This window comes from Oncorhynchus masou, chromosome 12 (assembly GCF_036934945.1).
Source record: "Oncorhynchus masou masou isolate Uvic2021 chromosome 12, UVic_Omas_1.1, whole genome shotgun sequence".
Taxonomy (NCBI): Eukaryota; Metazoa; Chordata; class Actinopteri; order Salmoniformes; family Salmonidae; genus Oncorhynchus; species Oncorhynchus masou.
Genome location: NC_088223.1, coordinates 60,382,930 through 60,409,647, shown reverse-complemented (window position 1 = coordinate 60,409,647; position 26,718 = coordinate 60,382,930). Strand labels below are relative to the sequence as shown.

Sequence of the window (26,718 nt, the reverse complement as noted above, 5' to 3'; positions counted from 1 at the left end):
TGAAGAGGGTAGGAATTTTTGTGAAAGGTTCATTTTCACCCCAAAACTTAGTTTAAAAACTCCACACTTAATTTATTTGTCTCACTGTATTTCCTGAGTACTGTATGATGAGAATCAAAACAATGATCATTATGATTTGGTGGGGCTGACACCTCTGGAAAGATCTATGAATATAAAGTTGGTGCAGCTCATAAAAGTAGATCTTGGTGGTGTCGGATTGAGATGAAAAATATTATACATTTCATAATTACATTTTGAAAAGCACTGTGCAAGCTAGGGAGTCAGAAAATACCAACCATGTCTATTTAATGAGGGTCAATAGAGCTGCCATTTTCATGTTGTATGGATGACCCAGAAAAAGAGAATAGGCTATTGCTTATTATGGTCATTAAGCTGACTTTCCAATTTGAGTTCCAACTCCTGAATGAAAAACCCCGCTTAGACGTGTAACTGCTCTAAGAGCCATATGAGGTCTGTTAACTTGGTCTGATCATCACTAATTTATGTTCCTTTTGAGTCCTTTTCATATTTCATAGTGTGAGAGGGAGTGAAGCAGGAATATAGATAGAGGTGGCTTTAAGCCAAAAAGAACAGCTCTTGAGAAAAGAACAGAGGGATGAGAAGGGAGGAAGAAATGGTGAGAGGGGGGTCCAGGAGGGGAGGGTCAGTATGAGATTTACTGGGGAAGGGTGAGCATGTTTGGAGCGGTGGATGACTGATGAAAGAGGAGTAATAAGAATAAGTCCATGACTGCCAGGAATGTGGGGAGTGTGGGGGTTGGAAAGAGTCATCATCTAGGAGTAATGATGGCAAAGAAGTGGCAAGAGGGAATTTCTGAGTGAAAAGACACAGGCAGGGCAGGCATTGTTAACAAGCATACCCTGTGACAGATTGCAGATGGAGGAGCTTTCTGTGGAGGAGAATGATATGGACAAGATTGGGAGCTCTAAGATGCAGCTTGATATGTCGGTCTGGATCTCTTCCATTGTGTCTGTCTGCAAGCTGTTTCCTGCTTAAGCCGGGCATACACCACACCATTTTGGCCCCGATTTAGCTGTCCCAGACAAGTTTTTGATTTCGAAGACAAAATCCCTATTTTGTTGCTTATTCAACCGGCCGTCACTGATGCTCATTTAACATGAGCGGGTTCAAGAGGCAATCTGAGGGCTCCCAATCCCGTATTTGAGCCGTCCCAGATGTCCCGATAATTTCAAACGTGTTTGATTTTATCGACACAAAAATCTGCAATGTTCTTGTAGTGTAATATGTGTAACAACACATTTTGAGAACGGTGATCAGCAATAGCCAATGAGAGATCACCAGAGAAGAAGCCAGTGACATGTTGACGTTGTTTCATGTCACCCAGAATATGTAGACTCAATGACTATTACTAGTATGCGTTGGTACTTGCCTTTAACCAAAGCCAGTGACAGATCATTAAATCTCTGAAGTTTACAAGCAATGTTATTCAATTCAAATGTATTGGCTAGATATTTCAACTCTGTATGGCAGTGGTTACCAACCTTTTCTGAGTCAAGATCACTTTTGCAGTCAAAAAGCAAGCCAAAAACCTAACGCTCAGATAAATAAAAGAAATCACTTAAAACATTTAACATAATAATAATAATAAGGTTTGTGCATTAGGCCTAATACATTATCACAGCATATTGGCTGTGAGCCTGGCCTGCCTATAGTGTTCTCAGACCATACCAGATTTCAAAACATGAGTTTTGATAAGAAAATAGATCAGTTGGTGTATGACTTACGATGCATAAATGGAAATAATTTGCAAATAATTTGCTTTTTTATTTTACTGGACTGATGGTACCTGCATCTGTCTCAACAGAGGAAGGGAGAGAGCAGCAGAGGGTCCACCTCTTCAAATCAAATCAAATCAAAGCTTATTTGTCACGTGTGCCGAATACAACAACCTTACAGTGAAATGCTTACTTACAGGCTCCAACCAATGGTACGAAAAAGGTGTTAGTACAATAGGTAAGTAAAGAAATAAAACAACAGTAAAAATACAGGCTATATACAGTAGTGAGGCTATAAAAGTAGAGAGGCTACATACAGACAATGGTTAATCAGGCTGATTGAGGTAGTATGTACATGTAGATATGGTTAAAGTGACTATGCATATATGATAAACAGAGAGTAGCAGTAGCGTAAAAGAGGGGTTGATAGGTGGGGGGGGGCACGCAATGCAAATAGTCCGGGTAGCCATTTGATTACCTGTTCAGGAGTCTTATGGCTTGGGGGTAAAAACAGTTGAGAAGCCTTTTTGTCCGAGACTTGGCACTCCGGTACCGCTTGCCATGCGGTAGTAGAGAGAACAGTCTATGACTGGGGTGGCTGGGGTCTTTGACAATTTTTAGGGCCTTCCTCTGACACCACCTGGTGTAGAGGTCCTGGATGGCAGGCAGCTTTGCCCCAGTGATGTACTGGGACGTACGCACTACCCTCTGTAGCGACTTGCAGTTAGAGGCCGAGCAATTGCCGTACCAGGCAGTGATGCAACCATTCAGGATGCTCTCGATGTTGCAGCTGTAGAACCTGTTGAGGATCTCAGGACCCATGCCAAATCGTTTTAGTCTCCTGAGGAGGAATAGGCTTTGTCCTGCCCTCTTCACGACTGTCTTGGTGTGTTTGGACCATTCTAGATTGTTGTTGATGTGGACACCGAGGAACTTGAAACTCTCAACCTGCTCCACTACAGCCCCGTCGATGAGGATAGGGGCGTGCTCGGTCCTCCTTTTCCTGTAGTCCACAATCATTTCCTTAGTCTTGGCTACGTTGAGGGATAGGTTGTTATTCTGGCACCACACGGCCAGGTCTCTGACCTCCTCCCTATAGGCTGTCTCATCGTTGTCTGTGATCAGGCCTACCACTGTTGTGTCGTCTGCAAACTTAATGATGGTGTTGGAGTCGTGCCTGGCTATGCAGTCGTGGGTGAAAAGGGAGTACAGGAGGGGACTGAGCACGCACCCCTGTGGAGCTCCAGTGTTGAGGCAGATGTGTTGCTACCTACCCTTACCACCTGGGGGCGGCCCGTCAGGAAGTCCAGGATCCAGTTGCAGAGGGAGGTGTTTAGTCCCAGGATCCTTAGCTTAGTGATGAGCTTTGAGGGTACTGAGCTTTAATGGTGTTGAACACTGAGCTGTAGTCAATGAAGAGCATTCTCACATAAGTGTTCCGTTGTCAAAGTGGGAAAGGGCAGTGTGGAGTGCAATAGAGATTGCATCATCTGTGGATCTGTTTGGGCGGTATGCAAATTGGAATGGGTCTAGGGTTTCTGGGATAATGGTGTTGATGTGAGCCATTACCAACCTTTCAAAGCACTTCATGGCTACGGACGTGAGTGCTACGGGTGTGTAGTCATTTAGGCAGGTTGCCTTTGTGTTCTTGGGCACAGGGACTATGGTGTCTGCTTGAAACATGTTGGTATTACAGACTCAATCAGGGACATGTTGAAAATGTCAGTGAAGACACCTGCCAGTTGGTCTGCACATGCCCGGAGCACACATCCTGGTAATCCATCTGGCCCCACAGCCTTGTGTATGTTGACCTGTTTAAAGGTCTTACTCACGTCGGCTACGGAGAACGTGATCACACAGTCGTCCGGAACAGCTGATGCTCTCATGCATGCCTCAGTGTTGCTTGCCTCGAAGCGAGCATAGAAGTGGTTTAGCGCGTTTGGTAGGCTTGTGTCACTGGGAAGCTTGCAGCTGTGCTTCCCTTTGTAGTCTGTAATAGTTTGCAAGCCCTGCCACATAAGATCAGCATCAGTGTCCACATTCTTCCGGTGAGACTGACCAGAGAAAGGGGACAAGTCTTCCACCTGATAGCAAAACTCAAGTCGCACCGCATCCACATCTGCCTCATGGACAAATTCATGTTGTTCCTATGACCAATGTTTGGTGATCGACTAGGAATGCCTTGAAGTTCGCCCGGTTGGTGACCCCTGCTGTATGGCAAGCGTGAATGTCTGACTGAAAACTTGTATGAGGCTACTTGGAGCCACATCTCATTCTAGCTGTTTACCAATCTCATCACATCATTGTTTTCTCAAGACAGCGTGGTATTGAGAATCCTCACGACCAAGTAAATCATCTTTGGTGTGACTCCCCATCTGTGCCACATGGTTTATGGCACCACTATCTTGGCAAGACAAAAAACTACAGGAAAGACAGTCGTTTCATATGAGGCTCAGCCATGTTAGGATTTTCATAGTGTTGGAAAGAAGGACATTTGGAGGGATAGAAAGGGCACAGTTGTGATGGGTGACTCTTCAAAAGAGGAAGACGATTTCAGAGTGAAATGCTAAAAAAAGAGCAGTTTCAGCAGGAAGAGGGCCATATAAGTGAGCAGGAAAAGCCGACTGTCATTTCTCAGCTTGGCATTGAGTGGGAAGACTGCCTTTTAGTTCAAACTTGCAATACAAGACCATATTCCAGTATATTCTTAAAATCAAGGGAAACCATAGCAGCTCCTACACATGGCTTTAGCATGTTCTTCAGACAACCAACCATTGCATAAATGGGAGAAAAAAATGTATTTCCTCAAGGCTCACAACGCTCAATCCCAAGTCATTTGCTCAAATGAATAACATTGACCAACCCAGGGTGGTGTAATGAAAACCCGGGAATATGTACAGTATATCAATGTCTGCGATTCCAGCTAATCGGTTGGCCTTAGCCAATCAGATGTACTAATGAGTGTCTAATTGATACTCAGTTGGAGATAAATCCAGCCTGCACAATGTGTCTCTATGAGGATCAACGTAGAACACTGTAGTAAAGGACTTCATCCTCTCTCCTCAGCCTGGTGGCCTGTACTGGCAGGCGGATGACCTCCTCATGTCTGTTCAGCAGGACACTGATAGTGCCGCAGTCAGCACACATGTCAATTTTCAGCAAACAAACACACTAGCTACTGTTAGAGCTGGGCCTTTGCAGTTGGAAAACTGCACTAGCTAGCACATTTCGCCCATTTGTTTCATTTGAACCATTTCCTCCAATTTTAAGGCAGATGTTGTAATGATGGCAGTTATCTTAAATAGACCCTCATTTCCTGTTCTCTGGTTTATTTGGATTAGGGTTTAGATATTGAAAATGAAATATTAATACTGGACTGTATTAAGAATTCATTAAAAAGGAGTAGGCAAATGATGTTTTACAATAATAAAATAGCAAAAGGGCACTATAAAATTGACACATTTTCATCCATTCATCATCTATTTTTATCTATCCATCTGTCTTTTCTCCCCAATGAAGGATATTCAGGATAAATTGGATCTACAGATCAATTGCACTCAACAGTGTATCAGTCATAGTCAGGACAGACCGGCTGCTCTCGGTCACAGAGGAAACGTCAGGCGGCAGACATAGAAACCTCAGCTTTGACATGCAGGCTGTTCCAGCAGTCAGACAGCAGAGGCAGATGAGGGATCTCTCTTTGTTGTTACCTTTAGCATTCATCAGACTCACCATCACTGGAGCTGCCTGCTCTGATGTCTCTAATCTGGGGCGAACAAAGTCGGGTCTGATTCAACAAGAATGACATGGTAATTCTGCAGAATAATAAACCATTTGTTTCATTTCTGCACGGGGGGTTGAAGGCAGAAGGGTTTCGGATGCCAAAGAGAAAACAATGAGAGGGAATCAGTCAAAGAACCCGTTCCGCTGAAAAAAATATAAAAATTGAAATAATACAATTCAAACCACAACCGGAAATATCCTAAATCCAGATGATAAGGTCCACAATGCATAAGAAGGATGTCACTTTGATGCAGGCAGGCAGACAGACAGTGTTGACTTGAGCATAGCCCAATCAGATATACTGTTTACTCTAAATTACAGACATACGCCCCAAAACATCAAAGACCACATCTGTCAGAGAGCTAGACAACGTTGTCTCTTCAAATAATGACCCCTATCATCAGACTACATATTCAGCCAGCCCTGTCGTGACAGTGGGTATCTTCACTGATCATTAAAACCATCATTATTATGGCCAAAAAACATTAAGGAAAAGTAAAAGAACACAAGCTAATATCTAATGATCAACAACAAGCTAGCAACCTAAGAGGAATATGTGTAATGCTCTTAATTCCTCTCATATTTAATAGTTTGGATTAATCCTTCCCTTTGATGTTTTCTTGGTGAAATGATTCAAGCTCGTCTGCTTTATTTAGACTGATATGGCTCGTACGTTTCAATAAAGGAGTCTCAGTCCATCGTTAGTAGGGTATTTGATATGTCCGTCCTCCGAGGGTTTGTGTGTCTCACAGCCCCCAATCATCTTGTCTCAGAGTAGGCAGAGGGAGAGGAGGATGGCTCTGATGTCGACACTTTAAATTAAACTGATGAAATTAATTCAAAGATGTGAATCCATCACACAATATCAGTCCTGGCATATGGGGTGCCTTAAAATATTAATAATTAATAGAATCATGTTATTGAACCACTGCAGAGCTCAGGTTATAATTTTCTCATTTTCACTCCTGCCAATTTCCCGGCATGAAATGGAAGGGGGAGAAAACAAATTGAACAAATAATACCTTTTTGCTATGAATTTTAGATTAAGGCTTGTCACCTATTATACTTATATTAAATTACATGATGGAAAGTTTGGGAGATAACTTTTTTATCACCACAGCTTGAATACACATTTTATAGAGCATAATTCATATAAATGAGATATCTTTGACAGTGCAGTGGGATGAAACCCAGACGTGTGTGGATTCTTTATTATGCTTTTGAAGAAAGACGTATGGCCATATTTGTATGCTCCCGGAAATCCGATCCAAGTGTAAATAATAATATTATATAGGGCAGTTAAAGTCACATTTGAAACATGCAAAGAGTCCCTGTATTTACTTTCTTTTGCACAGGGTAAACATAGTAACCAGCCCATGACTACTTATGGCTGTTTCTGGAGCCCTTCAGACACACAGACAAATGTGGTCCTGATCGCTGCCTTATATTTCTATTGAATTGCCTAGGGACATGTTGTAGTACCAGATCAGCTAAAGACCCTCTGAGGTGACGAATGAAATGGTCGATAATTCACCAGAGGCTGGACTTCAAGAGCTAAAAGCCAAAAGACATCCAGGGGACCGCAGTACATGGCCTAATCTCACATCAAATCCCCCAAGACCACTCCTGGAACAGATTCACACCTGTTTGTTATGTGGCATTCGACTAGGAGAGGAAACAAACTTTATTGGTCGTGTGCAGTATAGTACTTACTCTGTACACATTGGCATGAATAACGTGTACATGAATTAAAGAAATAGATTTTGCATCAATGTGTATCAAAACAGGGGAGCAAGAGATTGTGTAACCCTGCGTTATTTGTGTACATCATAGTGGAGTTGATAATACCACTAAAGCACTATAGTAAAATTGTAACGCTGCCCCATTATGGAGCGGTCTCCCTCCATTTGTACGTACGTTAGTCACACATGACATCTCAGACACCACAGACCCGATTTTGACGAAATTTGGGTGAATGATGCGTCTTGCCATGTAGATCCAAAATGTACAAAATGACACAAATTGGCTTGAGGGGCACTAAAGTAATCAACTTCAAACTTCAAACAAGCATTACTCCTGTCCCATTCGAGCTACAGCCATTACATTTTGTACATACAGTACCAGTCAAAAGTTTGGACACACCTACTCACTCAAGAGATTTTCTTTAATTTGACTATTTTCAACACTGTAGAATAATAGCGAAGAAAGCAAAACTATGAAAAATAAACATATGGAATCATGTACAAATCAAACAAATGTTAAACAAATCTATATAAATATTTGAGATTCTTCAAAGTAGCCACCCTTTGCCTTGATGACAAGTTTGAAAACTCTTGGCATTCTCTCAACCAGCTTCATAAGGTAGTCACCTGGAATGCATTTCAATTAACAGGCGTGCTTTGTTAAAAGCTCATTTGTGGAATTTCTTTCCTTCTTAATGCGTTTCAGCCGATCAGTTGTGTTGACCTATTTGGTAAAAGACCAAGTCCATATTATGACAAAAAAAACACCTCAAATAAGTAAAGAGAAACGACACTCCATCATTACTTTAAGACATGAAGGTCAGTCAATGCAGAAAATGTCAAGAACTTTGAAAGTTTCAAATGCAGTCGCAAAAACCATCAAGCGAGGAGGAGGACCGCCACAGGAAAGGAAGACCCAGAGTTACCTCTGCTGCAGAGGATACATGTAAGTTCATCAGAGTTAACTGCACCTCAGATTACAGCCCAAATAAACGCTTCTGTTCATAAACGCTTAAACGCTTCTGTTCAAGTAACAGACACATCTCAACATCAACTGTTCAGAGGAAACTGCGTGAATCAGGCCTTCATGGTCGAATTGCTGCAAAGAAACCACTACTAAAGGACACCAATAATAAGAAGAGATTTGCTTGGGCCAAGAAACACGAAAAATGGACATTAGACCAGTGGAAATCACAATCACCCGACCTCAACCCAAATGAGATGGTTTGGGATGAGTTGGACCAAAGAGTGATGGAAAAGCAGCCAACAAGTGCTCAGCGTATGTGGGCTTCTTCAAGATGGTTGGAAAAGCATTCTTCGTGAAGCTGGTCGAGAGAATGCCAAGAGTGTGCAAAGCTGTCATCAAGGCAAAGGGTGGCTACTTTGAAGAGTCTCAAATATAAAATATATTTTGATTTGTTTTTTTTTGGTTACTACATGATTCCATATGTGTTGTTTCATTGTTTTGATGTCTTCACTATTATTCTACAATGCAGAAAATAGTCTAAATAAAGACAAACCCTTGAATGAGTAAGTGTGTCCACATTTTTGACTGGTACTATACATGCAGCCGCTCATGAGCAACGTGTTTCCCGTAAGGACCTATAAGCTCTGCACATCAAATGTTTAGGACAATAAACTTTTTTTCTGCCAACAAAGTTTGAACAAGAATAGCTTATTTTCAATTAATTAAATATGCATTCTCAAACTTTTGTATAATATCAGCCAGTAGCTTTGAATGTGGTGCTCATGAACCAAAGTTGGTACCTGTTTTATGTGTACTACTTCATCCAATTTTGTACTATGTGATCCATTTCAGGTGATATGTTTTGCAACTTGTATTTTGCAATTTGTATGTTATCATACAAATTCTGAAATTAATGTGATATGTAACGAATCCAATTTGTGCAATATGTTACGAATTTGGATCCCAGAGTGCATCTTTAATTTCAAATCACACTTCTTTTCATTGTTGACTTGATGGTTAAAAAGACTGACTGATGTAATGGCTAGCGTGAGGCAAATTAACATAAATGGGCAGGATTAGATATTCTCAAGTTAAGCTACATGACCAAAAGTATATGGACAGCTGCTCGTCGAACATCTCATTCCAAAATCATGGGCATTAATATGGAGTTGGTCCCCCTGCTTGCTGCTATAACAGCCTCCACTCTTCTTTGAAAGCTTACCACTAGATGTTGGAACATTGCTGTGGGGACTTCCATTTAGCAACAAGAGCATTGGTGAAGTTGGGCACTGATGATGGGCGATTAGGCCTGGCTCGCAGTCAATGTTCCAATTCATCCCAAAGGTGTTTGATGGGATTGAGGTCAGGGCTCTGTGCATGCCGAACCATAAAGACAGCCCCAGACCCGTATCCCTTCTCCACCAAACTTTACAGTTGGCACTATGCATTGGGGCAGGTAGTGGGTTCCTAGCATCCACCAAACCCAGATTCGTCCGTCATACTGCCAGATGGTGAAGCGTAATTCATCACTCCAGAGAAAGCGTTTCCACTGAGTCCAATGGCGGATTTTACCGACGCTTGGCATTTCACATGTGTATCTTAGGCTTGTGTGAGGCTTCTAGGCCATGGAAACTCATTTCATGAAGCTGCCGACAAACAGATTGTGTTGCTTCCAGAGGCAGTTTGGAACTCGGTAGTGAGTGTTGCAACCGAGGACAAGAGATTTTTACACGCTATGCACTTCAGTACTCGGCTGTCCTGTTCTGTGAGCTTGTGTGGCCTGCCACTTCGCGGCTGAGCCATTGTTGCTCCTAGTTCAGAAATGTGACAAACTGACTTGTTGGTAAGGTGACATCCTATGACGGTGCCACGTTAAAAGTCACTGAGCTCTTCAGTAAGGCCATTCTACTGCCAATGTCTGTCTATGGAGATTCCATGGCTCTGTGCTCGATTTTATACACCAATCAGCAACGGGTGTGGATGAAATAGCCAAATCCACTCATTTGAAGGGGTGTCCACATACTTTGTATATATAGTGTAGTTTGTGTTTGGAGCTACTGTTTTAGTCAAATGGAACTGTTAATAGGTGAATTGTGGACACCTGCACATCGTTCGCCATTTCTGTTGCTGCAAGGAAGTCCTCACGTGATTAGCGAAGAATCAGACATTGTTGCCCAAAGTGGTACCACTTAGATATGCATTTTTTTAGGGGGTTTAATTTCCTATGGCCATAGGTTTCGTGTATGTAATTAAACGAGTCATTAAAACTCGTTTTTCAACCACTCCACAAATTTCTTGTTAACAAACTATAGTTTTGGCAAGTCGGTTAGGACATCTACTTAAGTCATTTTTACAACAATTGTTTACAGACAGATTATTTCACTTATAATTCACTGTATCACAATTCCAGTGGGTCAGAGGTTTACATACACTAAGTAGACTGTGCATTTAAACAGTTTGGAAAATTCCAGATAATGATATCATAGCGTTAGAAGCTTCTGCTAGGCGATTTGACATAATTTGAGTCAATTGGGGGTGTACCTGTGGATTTATTTCAAGGCCTACCTTCAAACTCAGTGCCTCTTTGCTTGACATCATGGGAAAATCAACAGAAATCAGCCAAAACCTCGGAAGAAATATTGTAGACCTCCACAAGTCTGATTCATCCTTGGGAGCAATTTCTAAATGCCTGAAGGTACCACATTTATCTGTACAAAAAATAGTACGCAAGTACACTGCTCAAAAAATAAAGGGAACACTAAAATAACACATCCTAGATCTGAATGAATGAAATATTCTTATTAAATACTTTTTTCTTTACATAGTTGAATGTGCTGACAACAAAATCACACAAAAATGATCAATGGAAATCAAATTTATCAACCCATGGAGGTCTGGGTTTGGAGTCACACTCAAAATTAAAGTGGAAAACCACACTACAGGCTGATCCAACTTTTTGTAACAAGTCCAAATGAGGCTCAGTAGTGTGTGTGGCCTCCACGTGCCTGTATGACCTCCCTACAACGCCTGGGCATGCTCCTGATGAGGTAGCGGATGGTCTCCTGAGGGATCTCCCCCCAGACCTGGACTAAAGCATCTGCCAACTCCTGGACAGTCTGTGGTGCAACGTGGCGTTGGTGGATGGAGCGAGATATGATGTCCCAGATGTGCTCAATTGGATTCAGGTCGGGCCAGTTCATAGCATCAATGCCTTCCTCTTGCAGGAACTGCTGACACACTCCAGCCACATGAGGTCTAGCATTGTCTTGCATTAGGAGGAACCCAGGACCAACCGCACCAGCATATGGTCTCACAAGGGGTCTGAGGATCTCATCTCAGTACCTAATGGCAGTCAGGCTACCTCTGGCGAGCACATGGAGGGCTGTGCGGCCCCCCAAAGAAATGCCACCCCACACCATGACTGACCCACCGCCACACCGGTCATGCTGGATGATGTTGCAGGCAGCAGAACGTTCTCCACGGCGTCTCCAGACTGTCACGTCTGTCACATGTGCTCAGTGTGAACCTGCTTTCATCTGTGAAGAGCACAGTGCGCCAGTGGCGAATTTGCCAATCTTCGTGTTCTCTGGCAAATGCCAAACATCCTGCACGGTGTTGGGCTGTAAGCACAATCCCCACCTGTGGACGTCGGGCCCTCATACCACCCTCATGGAGTCTGTTTCTGACCGTTTGAGCAGACACATGCACATTTGTGGCCTGCTGGAGGTCATTTTGCAGGGCTCTGGCAGTGCTCCTCCTTGCAGAAAGGCGGAGGTAGCGGTCCTGCTGCTGGGTTGTTGCCCTCCTAAGGCCTCCTCCACGTCTCCTGATATACTGGCCTACATCATGGGACCGTGAAGCCGTCATACCGCTCAGGAAGGAGACGCGTTCTGTCTCCTAGAGATTAACATACTTTGGTGCGAAAAGTGAAAATCAATCCCAGAACAACAGCAAAGGACCTTGTGAAGATGCTGGAGGAAACAGGTATAAAAGTATCTATATCCACAGTACAACGAGTCCTATATTGACAAAACCTGAAAGGCCGCTCTGCAAGTAAGAAGCCACTGCTCCAAAACCGCCATAAAAAAGCCAGACTACGGTTTGCAACTGCACATGGGGACAAAGTACTTTTTGGAGAAATGTCCTCTGGTCTGATGAAACAAAAATAGAACTGTTTGGCCATAATGACCATCTTTATGTTTGGAGGAAAAAGGGGGAGGCTTGCAAGTCGTGGAACATAATCCCAACCGTGAAGCAAGGGGGTGGCAGCATGATGTTGTGGGGGTGTTTTGCTAACGGTTTTCTTGCGGTGAAGGAGAGGCGGACCAAAACGCAGCGTGGTTTCTATTCCTGGTTCTTTAATGAATTAAACTACACATGAACAGACTAACAAAAAACAAGAAACGTGAAAACCTAAAACAGCCCTATCTGGTGCAAACAGAGACAGGAACAATCACCCACAAACACACAGTGAAACCCAGGCTACCTAAGTATGATTCTCAATCAGAGACAACTAATGACACCTGCCTCTGATTGAGAACCATACTAGGCCGAAACATAGAAATACCCAAATCATAGAAAAACAAACATAGACTCCCCACCCCAACTCGTGCCCTGACCATACTAAATAATGACAAAACATAGGAAATACAGGTCAGAACGTGACAAGGAGGGACTGGTGCACTTCACAAAATAGATGGCATCATGAGGGTGGAAAATTATGTGGATATATTGAAGCAACATCTCAAGACATCAGTCAGGAAGTTAAAGCTTGGTCGCAAATGGGTCTTCCAAATGGACAATGACCCCAAGCATACTTCCAAAGTTGTGGCAAAATGGCTTAAGGACAACAAAATCAGGTTATTGGAGTGGCCATCACAAAGCCCTGAACTCAATCCTATAGAGAATTTGTGGGCAGAACTGAAAAAGTGTGTGCGAGCAAGGAGGCCTACAAACCTGACTCAGTTACACCAGCTCTGTCAGGTAGGAATGGGCCAAAATTCCCCCAACTTATTGTGGGAAGCTTGTGGAAGGCTACCCGAAACGTTTGACAATGCTACCAAATACTAATTGAGTGTATGTAAACTTCTGACCAACTGGGAATGTGATGAAAGAAATAAAAGCTGAAAAAAAATCACTCTACTATTATTCTGACATTTCACATTCTTAAAATAAAGTGGTGATCCTAACTGACCTAAGACAGGGAATTTTTACTCGGATTAAATGTCAGGAATTGTGAAAAAAAGTATTTGGCTAAGGTGTATGTAAACTTCCGACTTCAACTGTACATGTGCATCATCCTTTAACGGGTGATGGTTTTGCAATATTTATACTGTCTGTTACCCTCCAGCTATTTAACCAATCACATCGAAACATTCAGTGATCATGAATAAACATAAGGAGTTATAATGCATGAACTGTATTGATAAAAGAGGAATAAATGAATAGATAAGTACAAAAATAAACATATAAGGCCACAGTATAAAACTTGAACTTTTGAAACATGGGGTAAAATTGTTGTTGGAAAATCATTCCTTTTCAATCCATGAATGACTGAGTGAGTTTTGCTACTGGGAGCTGAATCCAGGAGATGCATTAACGTGTAATCTGTCACAAAGTCTCACTTTCCAAACAAGGAGTTATTGATCAGATGGGAACATTTTCTTTCACTAATTCTGTTTGCACAGAGTTTTGGCTTCAACTCTGAATTTTCCAGAAACTTAAAAAATACTAAACACTATGGTAGTTCATGGGACAGGGAGAGCATATAGTTTGGTGTGACTGCTATGACTGACATCTGTGGAAATCTGGGTTCATGCAAGGTAATAGATACACAGTGAATATGACTCAAGATGGACTTTTGTACATCTATTTTAGTTGCTTCACATTCTCAATATTTCATAGGGTCTGCCTGTCATGTAGTTAGCCATCCATCAGAGAGTCATACTGTTCATAACATGAAAGTGTCAATGTACTACTACTTCTCCATTACTAAGGTATGTTCTGATTTCTAACACTGCTGGCCATGTTCTCCAGGGTATAACCTCAACATAAGGAGAGGACAACCTCACACAGGCATGTGACAGCCACAATGTGGCCTCATCCATCAATGGCTGACGTTAGATATTGTTTTGTTTTTTTCTGAAGGGGAACAGAAGCCTAGAACGAAGGGGAGGTTTTATGGCAATCAACCAAAGGTGCTGCATGATACATGACCGGAATATGCAAATACATCATGTAGCCTGACCATAGCAGATTTTCAAATCTCACTGAAGGAACTGGGCAAAGCACTACTAGCAAATAAACACTAAGGGCACATTTCATGTAACAATAATCTAATTGACAGACCTTTATGTGAGGCCATATGAACATGCAGTTATAGAATGACACGTTTACGACCTGTACTGTATAGTGGAGATGTTCCATAATTATTCAGTACTTTCTACACAATGAAAATGCCTCCCTATATTAATTCACTCCATCCCAAATCAAAGAAAAACAAGAAGCCTTGTCATTCAGTTGCAATAACATTCATCCTTAGCCTTCATGCTTGTCTATGGTACATACTGTAGCATCAATTTCTACACTCATCCACAGTGGTTTTACATCCATGGTAATCCTTTAGAGAACACTAGTAGTTTTTACATAAACTGTGAAATACCAGGAGAGAACAGAGTACTGTGACAGAAAGTAGCCAAAATATAACGAGAGCAATTGGTTTCTTCCAAGGGAGTATTGTGGTCAGTTCAGTTCAGAGTACACTGATAAATACTGCATAAAGAAATAGTGATAATGCTTTTTTCTACATGGGGGAGGAATAGCATAAGATACTTTGATAGTGAGGAGCCAAGATATTTACTGAGGGAGGGAGGGAGGTAAACTGCTTCTGAATTTCCCTCTGCGCTGATGCTCATTAAAATTGCAGATCACATCCCTCATCAGCGCCATGCCAGTTCAAAACACCAGCCTGCTCTTCCTTTCCATTGGACTGTCAGTCTTAACAGATCAGCAGGAGACAGGGACGGTAAGAGAGAGACAAGGCCCACCATTTTCCCGCTACAAACACAGCCATCTCACAGCAATTGTATTCCCCAGAGTGATAATCCTTCTGGCAGAGAATAAATAAATGCTGAGGGACATTCTTCCACAGATAAAGATAATAAGGCAACAACAATGACCACATTGTCTCCAAACGACCTCTGAGATTAATGTGGTCATGCCTCCCAACAGATATATAATATTCACAAATGCACATTTCCAGCAGGATAAATAGTTAATATGAAGGCTGAGGAGTAAATATGAATGGCAGTAACATTGCACCACAGGGGACAGTCCCCTCCCGTCCAAAGCTCGCACCCTCAAACATAAAAATCTGCACCAGCTTTTTAATAATGTTCTCTGGTGATGCTCTATTTCTTCAAATGTTCCCACAAAATGACATACTGCACGAATCTCATACAAGAGCAATTTTAGACAAACCTTCAACATAACAAGATGATAGAAATCATATCATTAAATTGATGTGTGCTCTCATCCAAATAGGTAGATGTAGTTTTCACAGATATTGAAGCCCTGAAATGGGTAAGTAACGCTGCTGTCTCATTTGGTATTCTGAATAGACCTCAACAAGAAAAACGAGGCGGCTACAGACTCACCCCTTTTTCTCTCATTAGACTTGACCCTGGAAAAGGTGCCTCACACAAACAACAAACTTAATTTCACACTAACTGTATGCCTCTCACTGAAGAGTGTGCATACTGAATTAAGAGCGTGACATCCCTGATAAAAATATCACTTCTCTTGACGATCAATAGACTGAGCCTGCTCTTTGCTTGCTTTTATTACCCACTGAATGAATCCCTGGGTCTCCTAGATAAATACATACCCCCAAAATCATTCTATTCCTCTTGTTGCCAAGGGGCATGCAATGATCAGGAGTAATAATGTTTTCTCAGAATAACAACCTTTTCTGTGATGATGTGAATAAAGCACAGACTGCAGTACACACTGTCATACTGTAGTAGTGTAGATCCCAATGCCTTAAGGACCTTGCAAAAGGTTACACCTAACACCCGCAATAGTGGTCACTATGGAGTTCTTGGGTTGGCATCCTGGACAGATTTGGTGGACAACATACCATACCACAACATACCATTTGGCTGAAAGTGTTTAGCTTTACTTCAACTGGAACCATTTCCATTATTTTCATGGCAAAGTGATGGAAATTAGTCTGATTTATAGGTACCTATTGAGCAAAGCTCAATACTATGTACAGTACAGCATAGAACTGGTCACAAACAAAAAACGAGTTACTTGTCTAAGACATTTTGATTAAATGGTAAGAACACACAGACAGTGGCATATGCAGGTAGGTGATGTATAACCCCTTGTTGTTGCATTCCCCAGACCGGGTGGTCTTACCGTTCTCTCCATCTGACTTCCTCTCCTGCTCAGTGTCGGTGAGCGACAGGACAGAGTTGGCTCTGCTGGACAGACAGGAGCTGTGCTCTGATTTGATCTCCTGCATCCACAGTCTGAGGGCGTGGTCGGGCGAGGGCCCACCCTCCGTCTCTGTTTCCACATCAGAGCCCATGCCCAGCGGGTAGCCGTGCTGGGGGGCAGAGCGCAGTTCCGCCTGGTAACTGGGCCGTGCTAGCTGGTTCAGGTCTAGGACAGATGAAGGAAATAAAAAAAATCAAGTCACATACTGTAATAGCTATATTTACTTATTTATGCACATATCACTGTGAGTGTTTTATGGTGTTACATAAGATCATGTAACAAAACAAACTATTATACACTACAGTATTATACACTACACTAAACTCATAACATTTTAAATAAGCAGGCACAGCAAGAGCCAAGAGAAAACTACTTTGTAAGCTACAGTACCTTGTATAACTGGTGGAATGATACAAATAGTAGAATAGATAATACTTTGGAATGTAATACTTTTTGTCTTTATTTCAACCATTCGGCTATTCATTAAAATTCACAAAAGACCTCTAAATGGCTCAACTTTAAATATCAATCTTTGAACAACCATCTAAAGAACATTCCAACTAAATAAGAAACAAAGACTGTTTCAATTCTAATAAAACCATCAGATAATTCATAGTGACATATGGTTTCAGGGAGGACATGCTGTGAAGTAAAGTGAGTTTTTCTCGTGCTAAGATCTCCCAAATAAGGCAGCGGAAAGATATATTTTTGGTGCTCACTTACATATCCCATGGGGAAGTGCTCACAACACAAAAATCGTTTCTAAGAGTCCGATTTTTTCTCCAAAGAATACACTCTATAGGTATTACAGTATCCACCATGTTGTCATACTCTATCAATTCAAAGGCAGCTGGTAGCATTGAAAGCAAATCTGCAAAGGCTGTTCTGGAGTGCAACATGTCATATTGTTGTCAGTGCACATCAGTGCATCATTTTCGAAACAATGTTAGGTCCTCATTTTCCTGAGAAATGTAACGATTACATAAAGATCTTGGGGAACAGAGCTATTTTAGAATAGAGATATTTTACTACTGCATGTTGCTACCTACAGTACCAGTCAAAAGTTTGGACAAGGGTTTTTCTTTATTTTTTACTCTTCTCTACATTGCAGAATAATAATGAATACATCAAAACTATGAAATAACACAAATGGAATCATGTAGTAACCATAAAAATACATTTTAAATTTGAGATTCTTCAAAGTAGTCACCCTTTGCCTCGATGACAGCTTTGTACACTCTTAGAATTCTCTCACCAAGCTTCACCTGGAATGCTTTTCCAACAGTCTTGAAGGAGTTCCCACATATGCTGAGCCCTTGTTGGCTACTTTTCCTTCACTCTGAGGTCCATCTCATCCCAAACCATCTCAATTGGGTTGCAGCACTTCATCACTCTCGTTCTTGTTGAAAAAGCCCTTACACAGCCTGAAGGTGTGTTGGGTCATTGTCCTGTTGAAAAACAAATGATAGTCCCACTAAGCGCAAGCCAGATGGGATGGCGTATTGCTACAGAATGCTGTGGTAGCAATGGTGGTTAAGTGTGCCTTGAATTCTAAATAAATCACTGACAGTGTCACCAGCAAAGCACCCCCACACCACCACACCTCCTCCTCCATGCTTCATGGTTGGATGTACACATGCGAAGGTTATCTCTCAAAGACAAGGGGGTTAGAACCACAAATCTCAAATTTGGACTCACCAGACCAAAGGACAGATTTCCACTGGCCTAATGTCCATTGCTCATGTTTCTTACCCCAAGCAAGTCTCTTCTTCTCATTGGTGTCCTTTAGTACTTTCTTTGCAGCAATTCAACCATGGAGGCTTGATTCACACAGTCTCCTCTGAACAGTTGATGTTGAGATGTGTCTGTTACTTGAACTCCGTGAAGCATTTATTTGGGCTGCAATTTCTGAGGCTGGTAACTCTAATGAACTTATCCTCTTCAGTAGAGGTAACTCTGGGTCTTCCTTTCCTGTGGCAGTCCTCATGAGAACCCGTTTTATCATAGTGCTTGATGGTTTTTGCGACTGCACTTGAAGAATGATGGACTGTCATTTATCTTTGCTTGTTTGAGCTGTTCTTGCTATAATATGGCATTTTACCAAATAGTGCTATCTTCTGTATACCACCCTACAAGTGATTAGCTCAAACGCATTAAGAAAGAAATTCCACAAATTAACTTTTAACAAGGCACAACTGTTAGTTGAAATGCATTGCAGGTGACTACCTCATGAAATTGGTTGAGAGAATGACAAGAGTGTGCAAAGCTGACATGAAGGCAAAGGGTGGCTACTTTGAAGAATCTGTTTAACACTTGTTTTGTTACTACATGATTCCATATATGTTATTTCATAGTTTTGATGTCTTCACTATTATTCTACAATGTAGAAAATAGTAAAAATAAAGAAAAACCCTTGAATGAGTAGGTGTGTCAAACTTATGAATGGTACTGTACATTTATCAGTATACTGGGTTGTACTGTACATTGACCTACACTGTGTCTTCATATCCCTTACTTCAGGATAATCTGGTATAGCCTGGGTGAGTCTGTTTTCCTTCTTTCTTGCCAACTCCTTATGGAATTGTCATGCCAAACGTATCAATAACAATTATGTTTGGCTTGACAATGACAATGGAGTAGGCAAAAGCTCAAACAGATCTGGGACCAGGCTAAATCCGGAACATTCTGTCTTCCATTTTCTGTAGCAATATTTACATTAGTTCAGTGAACTTTGCTGGCATATCCTCTCCGGAACTTGGCTGGCACTATCTCTTGCTTAAACGTTAACTTTTTTTCCCGAAAATGCAACGTTAACAAGTGCACAACGACGAGAGACCGGAGCCTTGTGAGTCACTCTCAGTGTTTTTCAGCACGCACCAGGAAATCTAGTATCACACAACTACATATTTGCCTGCTATATACTGTACCTTATAATAACTATTAAGTTAACTGACTAAAACATGCCAAATACTCTGCACTTGTGAATTTGGTTTGCAAACTTATACACTTTTTAAACCAATACCTTTTTCTGTCAACTTCAGCATCCAGCAAACTTCTTGCCAATTAATTTTTATACATGAAAGGTATTGCGGGTGACAAAGTCAATACTTTTATTTCCGCCAACCGACCCTAGTAATGATTGCGGTAAAGTTCTGCCTTAGTATGAAATGTAGCCATAATGCTGAGGCGGCAATAGCACGCATTACGCTCTTAATTATGCTCTTGATGGTTGCTAAGCAGTGCCCATTACCACTATCCTCCTGGCAGTTCTGAACTTTGCGAGGCATGTCACTTCACCGATCTCTTTGCATAGCCCACCACATGCACTGTTTTCTTAACCGCGACTGGATGGATCCTTAGAGAATTACTGTGGGAATAAACATCACTGAATAACGAACATTTTTACTAAAGTAGGCTAACGAAACTGAAGGGATCAAATTGTTATAATACAATTGAAGCAATAGCCTACCTACGTGTGGTCAACTTTCAACTATTTCAGCACCGTTTCGTGGGGACTCGTCTTGATAAATCAATCAAATACAGATTTTTTTTCTTAAAAAATCTCCGTTTGGGTATTGGTTAGGCTACAAATAGGCTGTGGAAATGTTAGCTAAATTGAGGTGAGTGCTGCTCATGATAATCTTGTCTAGTTGGCTCATTTATTAGGACAATCAGAACATTTTGCCAGCATGTTAGTGTATGTAGAGTGCATTTGCATTTTGTTAAATTACAGACTTATTCTAAAAAAGATTAAACAGATTTTTTTTCTCATCAATCTACACATAATACCCCATAATGACAAAACAAAACCATATTTTTTGACATTTTTGCAGTTTTAATACATTCCCCCAGGATTACTCCAGACATGATGCTTGACATTCAGGCCAAAGAGTTCAATCTTTGTTTCATCAGACCAGAGAATCTTGTTTCTCATGGTCTGAGAGTCTTTAGGTACCTTTTGGAAAACTCAAAGAGGGCTGTCATATGCCATTTACTGAGGAGTGGTTTCTGTCTGGCCACTCTACCATAAAGGTCTGATTGGTGGAGTGCTGCAGAGACGGTTGTCCTTCTGGAAGGTTCTCCCATCTCCACAAAGGAACTCTGGAGCTCTGTCAGAGTGACCATCGGGTTCTTGGTCACGTCCCTGACCAAGGCCCTTCTCCCCCGATTGCTCAGTTTGGCAGGGAGGCCAGCTCTTGGAAAAGTCTTGGTGGTTCCAAACTTCTTCCATTTAAGAATGATAAGAGGCCACTGTGTCCTTGGGGGCTTTGCCTCGACACATTTTTGCCTCGACACAGTCCTGTCTCAGGGTCCTACGGACAATTTTTCTCTGACATGCACTGTCAACTGTGGGACCTTATATAGACAGGTGTCTGCCTTTCCAAATCATGTCCAATCAATTTAATTTACCACAGGTGGACTCAAGTTGTAGAGACAGGATGCACCTGAGCTCAATTTCGTGTCTCATAGCAAAGGGTTTGAATACTTATGTAAATAAGGTATTTCATTTTGTTTTATACATCTGCAAAAATTTCTAAAAACCTTTTTTCCCTTTGTCATTATGGGGTATTGTGTGTAGATTGATGAATAATTTAAAAAATATATATATAATCCATTTTAGAATAAGGCTGCAACGTAACAAAATGTGGAAAAAGTCAAGGGGTCTGAATACTTTCCGAATACACTGTAGTTTAGGCCAAACAAGCGGATTATTTTGCTGTTCACTCGCAGTCGCTTAGTAGCCTAGGCCGACCAAAAGCTTGCGACTTGTCTTAATCAATCAATTTTGTTTTACTGAATCTCCATTTGTCTATTTGCCACTTCTCTGGCTGGGCAACTAAGTGGAGATTGTATAGCTCATCTATTTGTTTGCTCATCTATCACTGATTAGAAACATTTTGCATGCAATAATGTAGCCTAAATCAAGTGTAGTAGGCCTATTATTTTGCGGTTCCACACGTTGCCATGACGCAAGTTATATTGTTATATTGTTATATGTCATTACATTCTTAGCCTACTATAAAATATGTGTGTTGACTGTGATCAGGGTAGTCTAAGTGTTTTGTCTGTTTAATTAATAAAATATCTAATGATTTCATGTGCATGGCGCACCCATGTAGCCTTTAGGCTGTCCAGACCAGTAACATCATTAAACTCAAAATATGCCATATTATTTTGAAAATAACTTTAGTCTTGCAATGTTTCTTAGGACCTGCCTAAAAGAAATTTTAAAAAGTATTTCTTTGTGATGGTTTATATCCAATGGATTTATTCAAATAGACGTCGAACCACATCGGCCCACATCTAACTCTGCTCCTAAACTTGCCTATAAGTGCACGGGAGATATAAAATTATACAATTTTTGCATGCACTTGTTAGCATCTAGCTAGCATCCGCTATGGGAATTTACAGGCATTGCTAATCTTCAGATTACAGTGGAGTATTCTGCATTTGAAAATAGCACCCATTATGTTCAATTCTGATAATACTGTGTACCCCGGGATGGCACAAGGATGTTACAAAGGTATGAAAATCTGAATTACCGCCCAAGCCAACATGATGCATCCTTGACTAGGCTACTAACGTTAGACAAAATTCTAAAGTAACGTTTTCTCATATATGACAAAACTCCACGTTTTTGCTTATCTATTTCACACACATCCATGTGCTTTTATGGGGAAAAAAAGATATAGGATGTTTATAGAACATCATTAAACCTAATTCAGATAGGCTCATGGTATTGTTAGACAGCAGTAATGTACTATAATTTGTTATCATTGCCAGGTGGCAATGCGGTGTGCTTGGAAACTTTTTGTAGAGGATCAAATCCTCTATGTGACATTTTTTTATTTATAGAAAAAAACTTTCTCCTGCTGGTCCTCGATTCAAATAACACATATGTGACAAAGTAGATAATTTGAATAAGGCATGAACAATGTTGTGCAGTTAAATGTACATATACATGCCAATATATGTAATACATGATTATTAGCAGTGTGTTTGTCTACAAGGCTGAAGAAAGACGCAGCTCCTCATTTAATGTATTCTTAACAAAGTAACACAATAAATGTAATTCTACATTACAAAGAAGAACAAACATCGAATCTGCGATTAGAACACTTACTGCAAACTACAAAAATTGGCAGGTGCTAGGCTCACTACACTGAGAGCTATTTGACCAGTCACTCAAACATGTGATGTTAGTAACTTTGATTAGCAGAACGTGTTTCTTTGACATCTGTTAACAACAATTTCATGAAAAAGTGTTTGATCACATCCAAATACGTGAGTGTAACGTTCGTCGTCTTCCTCTGATGAGGAGTAAGAGAGGTTGGACCAATTTGCAGTGTGGTATGTGTCCATTTTAATAAGTCAAACTGAACACTACAAAATACAAAATAACAAAGTGAAACAAACGAAACAGTCCCGTGTGGTACAAACACTAACACAGAAAATATTCACCCACAACTCAAAAGTGAAACCAGGCTACCTAAATATGGTTCTCAATCAGGGACAACGATAAACAGCTGCCTCTGATTGAGAACCATACCAGGCCAAACACAGAAATCCCAAAACATAGAAAAAGGAACATTGACAACCCACCCAACTCACGCCCTGACCATACTAATACAAAGACATAATAAAAGAACTAAAGTCAGAACGTGACAGTGAACCTTTTTATTTGGCTGTTGTGGAATTTGTTACAGGAAATAATCATGCTGGTCATGTTAGCATAGGGCTGTGTGTGCCATGTAATCTCAGGGGAAAAGCTAACATTGCATTTTCGGGAAAGGTTTAAGTCTAAGCAAGAGTTCATAAGTATAGATCCACTCAGTATAGAAGAAAAACTAACATCTCTTTTTCTCTCCATTGGATGTTGAAGAGGCATTGTGGAAGTGTGTGGATGCTGTGAGTATTCTCACAGAATGAGGCGTTGGGAGCACCATCTGTTTTCACCACCTCCCGATCAGGGATGGCTGAACAGTAATTCCTCCAGTTACCTTTCAAGGCGGAAAACACTAAGATACCCTTCAAATAATTCAGAACTAAGAATACTAACCTTAACTCGCAAGCATGGAGACTAAAAACACTTTCAGATTTCTAGGTCATTGTTGGAGGGACACAATTAGGCGAGTTTTGTTTTCACTTGAAAGAGCAGCAAAAATATTTAATGAAGCACTTACCTGGGAAAATTAGATACACTTCTCCCACGTCCGTTTTGCACCTACATACCAGCTGTGAAAAGTGTCTATGTGCATCCTGTTCAACAATACATTCACTTACACCAAAGAGGATGACGCATCCTATTTTATTCCTAATCTGTTCTACACAGTTTGGTCAAATTATAACTTCCAACAGTAGCGGATCAATCTTTATCAACATGTACACTGCTGAGAGCGAATTGACTTCACCTTAGAGATATTTATGATAAAGACTGGGTCAAATAACTTACAAATAATGAAATATAACAGAGTACCGTCACTTTACCCTTACACACAGACATTAACTGTACATTATCGAATTACATTTTCTTATCAAAACTAGATAAAAGTGTGACATACACTCAGTGGACAGTTTTTTAGGTACACCAGCCCATTAACGAAAATAGTTTGTTCCTACAGACAGTGAGTCACTGTCACGGCTCTCGTCGTAATGAGGATCGGACCAAAGCGTTGTATGTGTTCATGATTTTATTTGATCACAAAACACTCAAACAAAATAAACATGAGGGAAAACCGAAACAGTTCTGTAAGGTGCATAAACTATACAGAAAACAACTACCCACAAAACACAGGTGGGAAAAGGGCTGCCTAAGTATGATTCCCAATCAGAGACAACGATAGACAGCAGTCCCTGATTGAGAACCATACCTGGCCAAAACATAGAAATAAAGAAACTAGAATGACCACCCTAGTCACACCCTGGCCTAACCAAAATAGAGAATAAAAGCCTCACTATGGCCAGGGCGTGACAGTCACTTGGTCATGACTTGCTATATAAAGCAGGCAGACAGACATCCAGTTACCGTTCATTTCCGGTGCCGACAGAGATGGCCGCCTCGCTTCGCGTTCCTAGGAAACTATGCAGTTTTTTTTTTTTTATGTGTTATTTCTTACATTAGTACCCCAGGTCATCTTAGGTTTCATTACATACAGTCGAGAAGAACTACTGAATATAAGAGCAGCGTCAACTCACCATCAGTACGACCAAGAATATGACTTTCGCGAAGCGGATCCTGTGTTCTGCCTTTCACCCAGGACAACGGAATGGATCCCAGCCGGCGACCCAAAAAAATGACTCCGTAAAAGAGGGAAATGAGGCGGTCTTCTGGTCAGACTCCGGAGACGGGCACATCGTGCACCACTCCCTAGCATTCTTCTTGCCAATGTCCAGTTTCTTGACAACAAGGTTGATGAAATCCGAGCAAGGGTAGCATTCCAGAGGGACATCAGAGACTGTAACGTTCTTTGCTTCACGGAAACATGGCTCACTGGAGAGACGCTATCGGAGTCGGTGCAGCCAGCGGGTTTCTCCACGCATCGCGCCGACAGAAACAAACATATTTCTGGTAAGAAGAGGGGCGGGGGCGTATGCCTTATGGCTAACGAGACATGGTGTGATCACAGAAACATACAGAAACTCAAATCCTTCTGTTCACCTGATTTAGAATTCCTCCCAATCAAATGTCGACCGCATTATCTACCAAGAGAATTCTCTTCGATTATAATCACAGCCGTATATATTCCCCCCCAAGCAGACACATCGATGGCTCTGAACAAACTGTATTTGACTCTTTGCAAACTGGAATCCATACATCCTGAGGCTGCATTCATTGTAGCTGGGGATTTTAACAAGGCTAATCTGAAAACAAGACTCCCTAAATTGTATCAGCATATCGATTGCGCAACCAGGGCTGGCAAAACCTTGGATCATTGTTATTCTAACTTCCGCGACGCATATAAGGCCCTGCCCCGCCCTCCTTTCGGAAAAGCTGACCACGACTCCATTTTGTTGATCCCTGCAAACAGACAGAAACTAAAACAAGAAGCTCCCACGCTGAGGTCTGTCCAATGCTGGTCCGACCAAGCTGATTCCACACTCCAAGACTGCTTCCATCACGTGGACTGGGATATTTATTTTTTTATTTTTTTATTTCACCTTTATTTAACCAGGTAGGCTAGTTGAGAACAAGTTCTCATTTGCAACTGCGACCTGGCCAAGATAAAGCATAGCAGTGTGAACAGACAACACAGAGTTACACATGGAGTAAACAATTAACAAGTCAATAACACAGTAGAAAAAAAGGGGAGTCTATATACATTGTGTGCAAAAGGCATGAGGAGGTAGGCGAATAATTACAATTTTGCAGATTAGCACTGGAGTGATAAATGATCAGATGGTCATGTACAGGTAGAGATACTGGTGTGCAAAAGAGCAGAAAAGTAAATAAATAAAAACAGTGTGGGGATGAGGTAGGTGAATATGTTTTGTATTGCGTCAGACAACAACATTGATGAATACGCTGATTCGGTGTGCGAGTTCATTAGAACGTGTGTTGAAGATGTCGTTCCCATAGCAACGATTAAAACATTCCCAAACCAGAAACCGTGTATTGATGGCAGCATTCGCGTGAAACTGAAAGCGCGAACCACTGCTTTTAAACAGGGCAAGGTGACTGGAAACATGACCGGATACAAACAGTGCAGCTATTCCCTCCGCAAGGCTATCAAACAAGCTAAGCGTCAGTATAGAGACAAAGTAGAATCTCAATTCAACGGCTCAGACACAAGAGGTATGTGGCAGGGTCTACAGTCAATCACAGACTACAAAAAGAAAACCAGCCCAGTCACGGACCAGGATGTCTTGCTCCCAGGCAGACTAAATAACTTTTTTGCCCGCTTTGAGGACAAAGTGCCACTGACACGGCCTGCAACGAAAACATGCAGACTCTCCTTCACTGCAGCCG

General features: G+C 41.4%; 1 protein-coding gene across 1 annotated transcript in view; it reads right to left on the bottom strand.

Annotated features, from left to right (window-relative positions):
- The window catches only part of LOC135550534 (teneurin-1-like), a 187,786-nt gene that overhangs the window by 102,444 nt on the left and 58,624 nt on the right, over nucleotides 1–26,718 (bottom strand). The window contains exon 3 of the mRNA XM_064981453.1: nucleotides 16,671–16,916. Within this exon, the coding sequence (XP_064837525.1) occupies nucleotides 16,671–16,916 (246 nt within the window). The remainder of the gene's footprint in view (nucleotides 1–16,670; nucleotides 16,917–26,718) is intronic.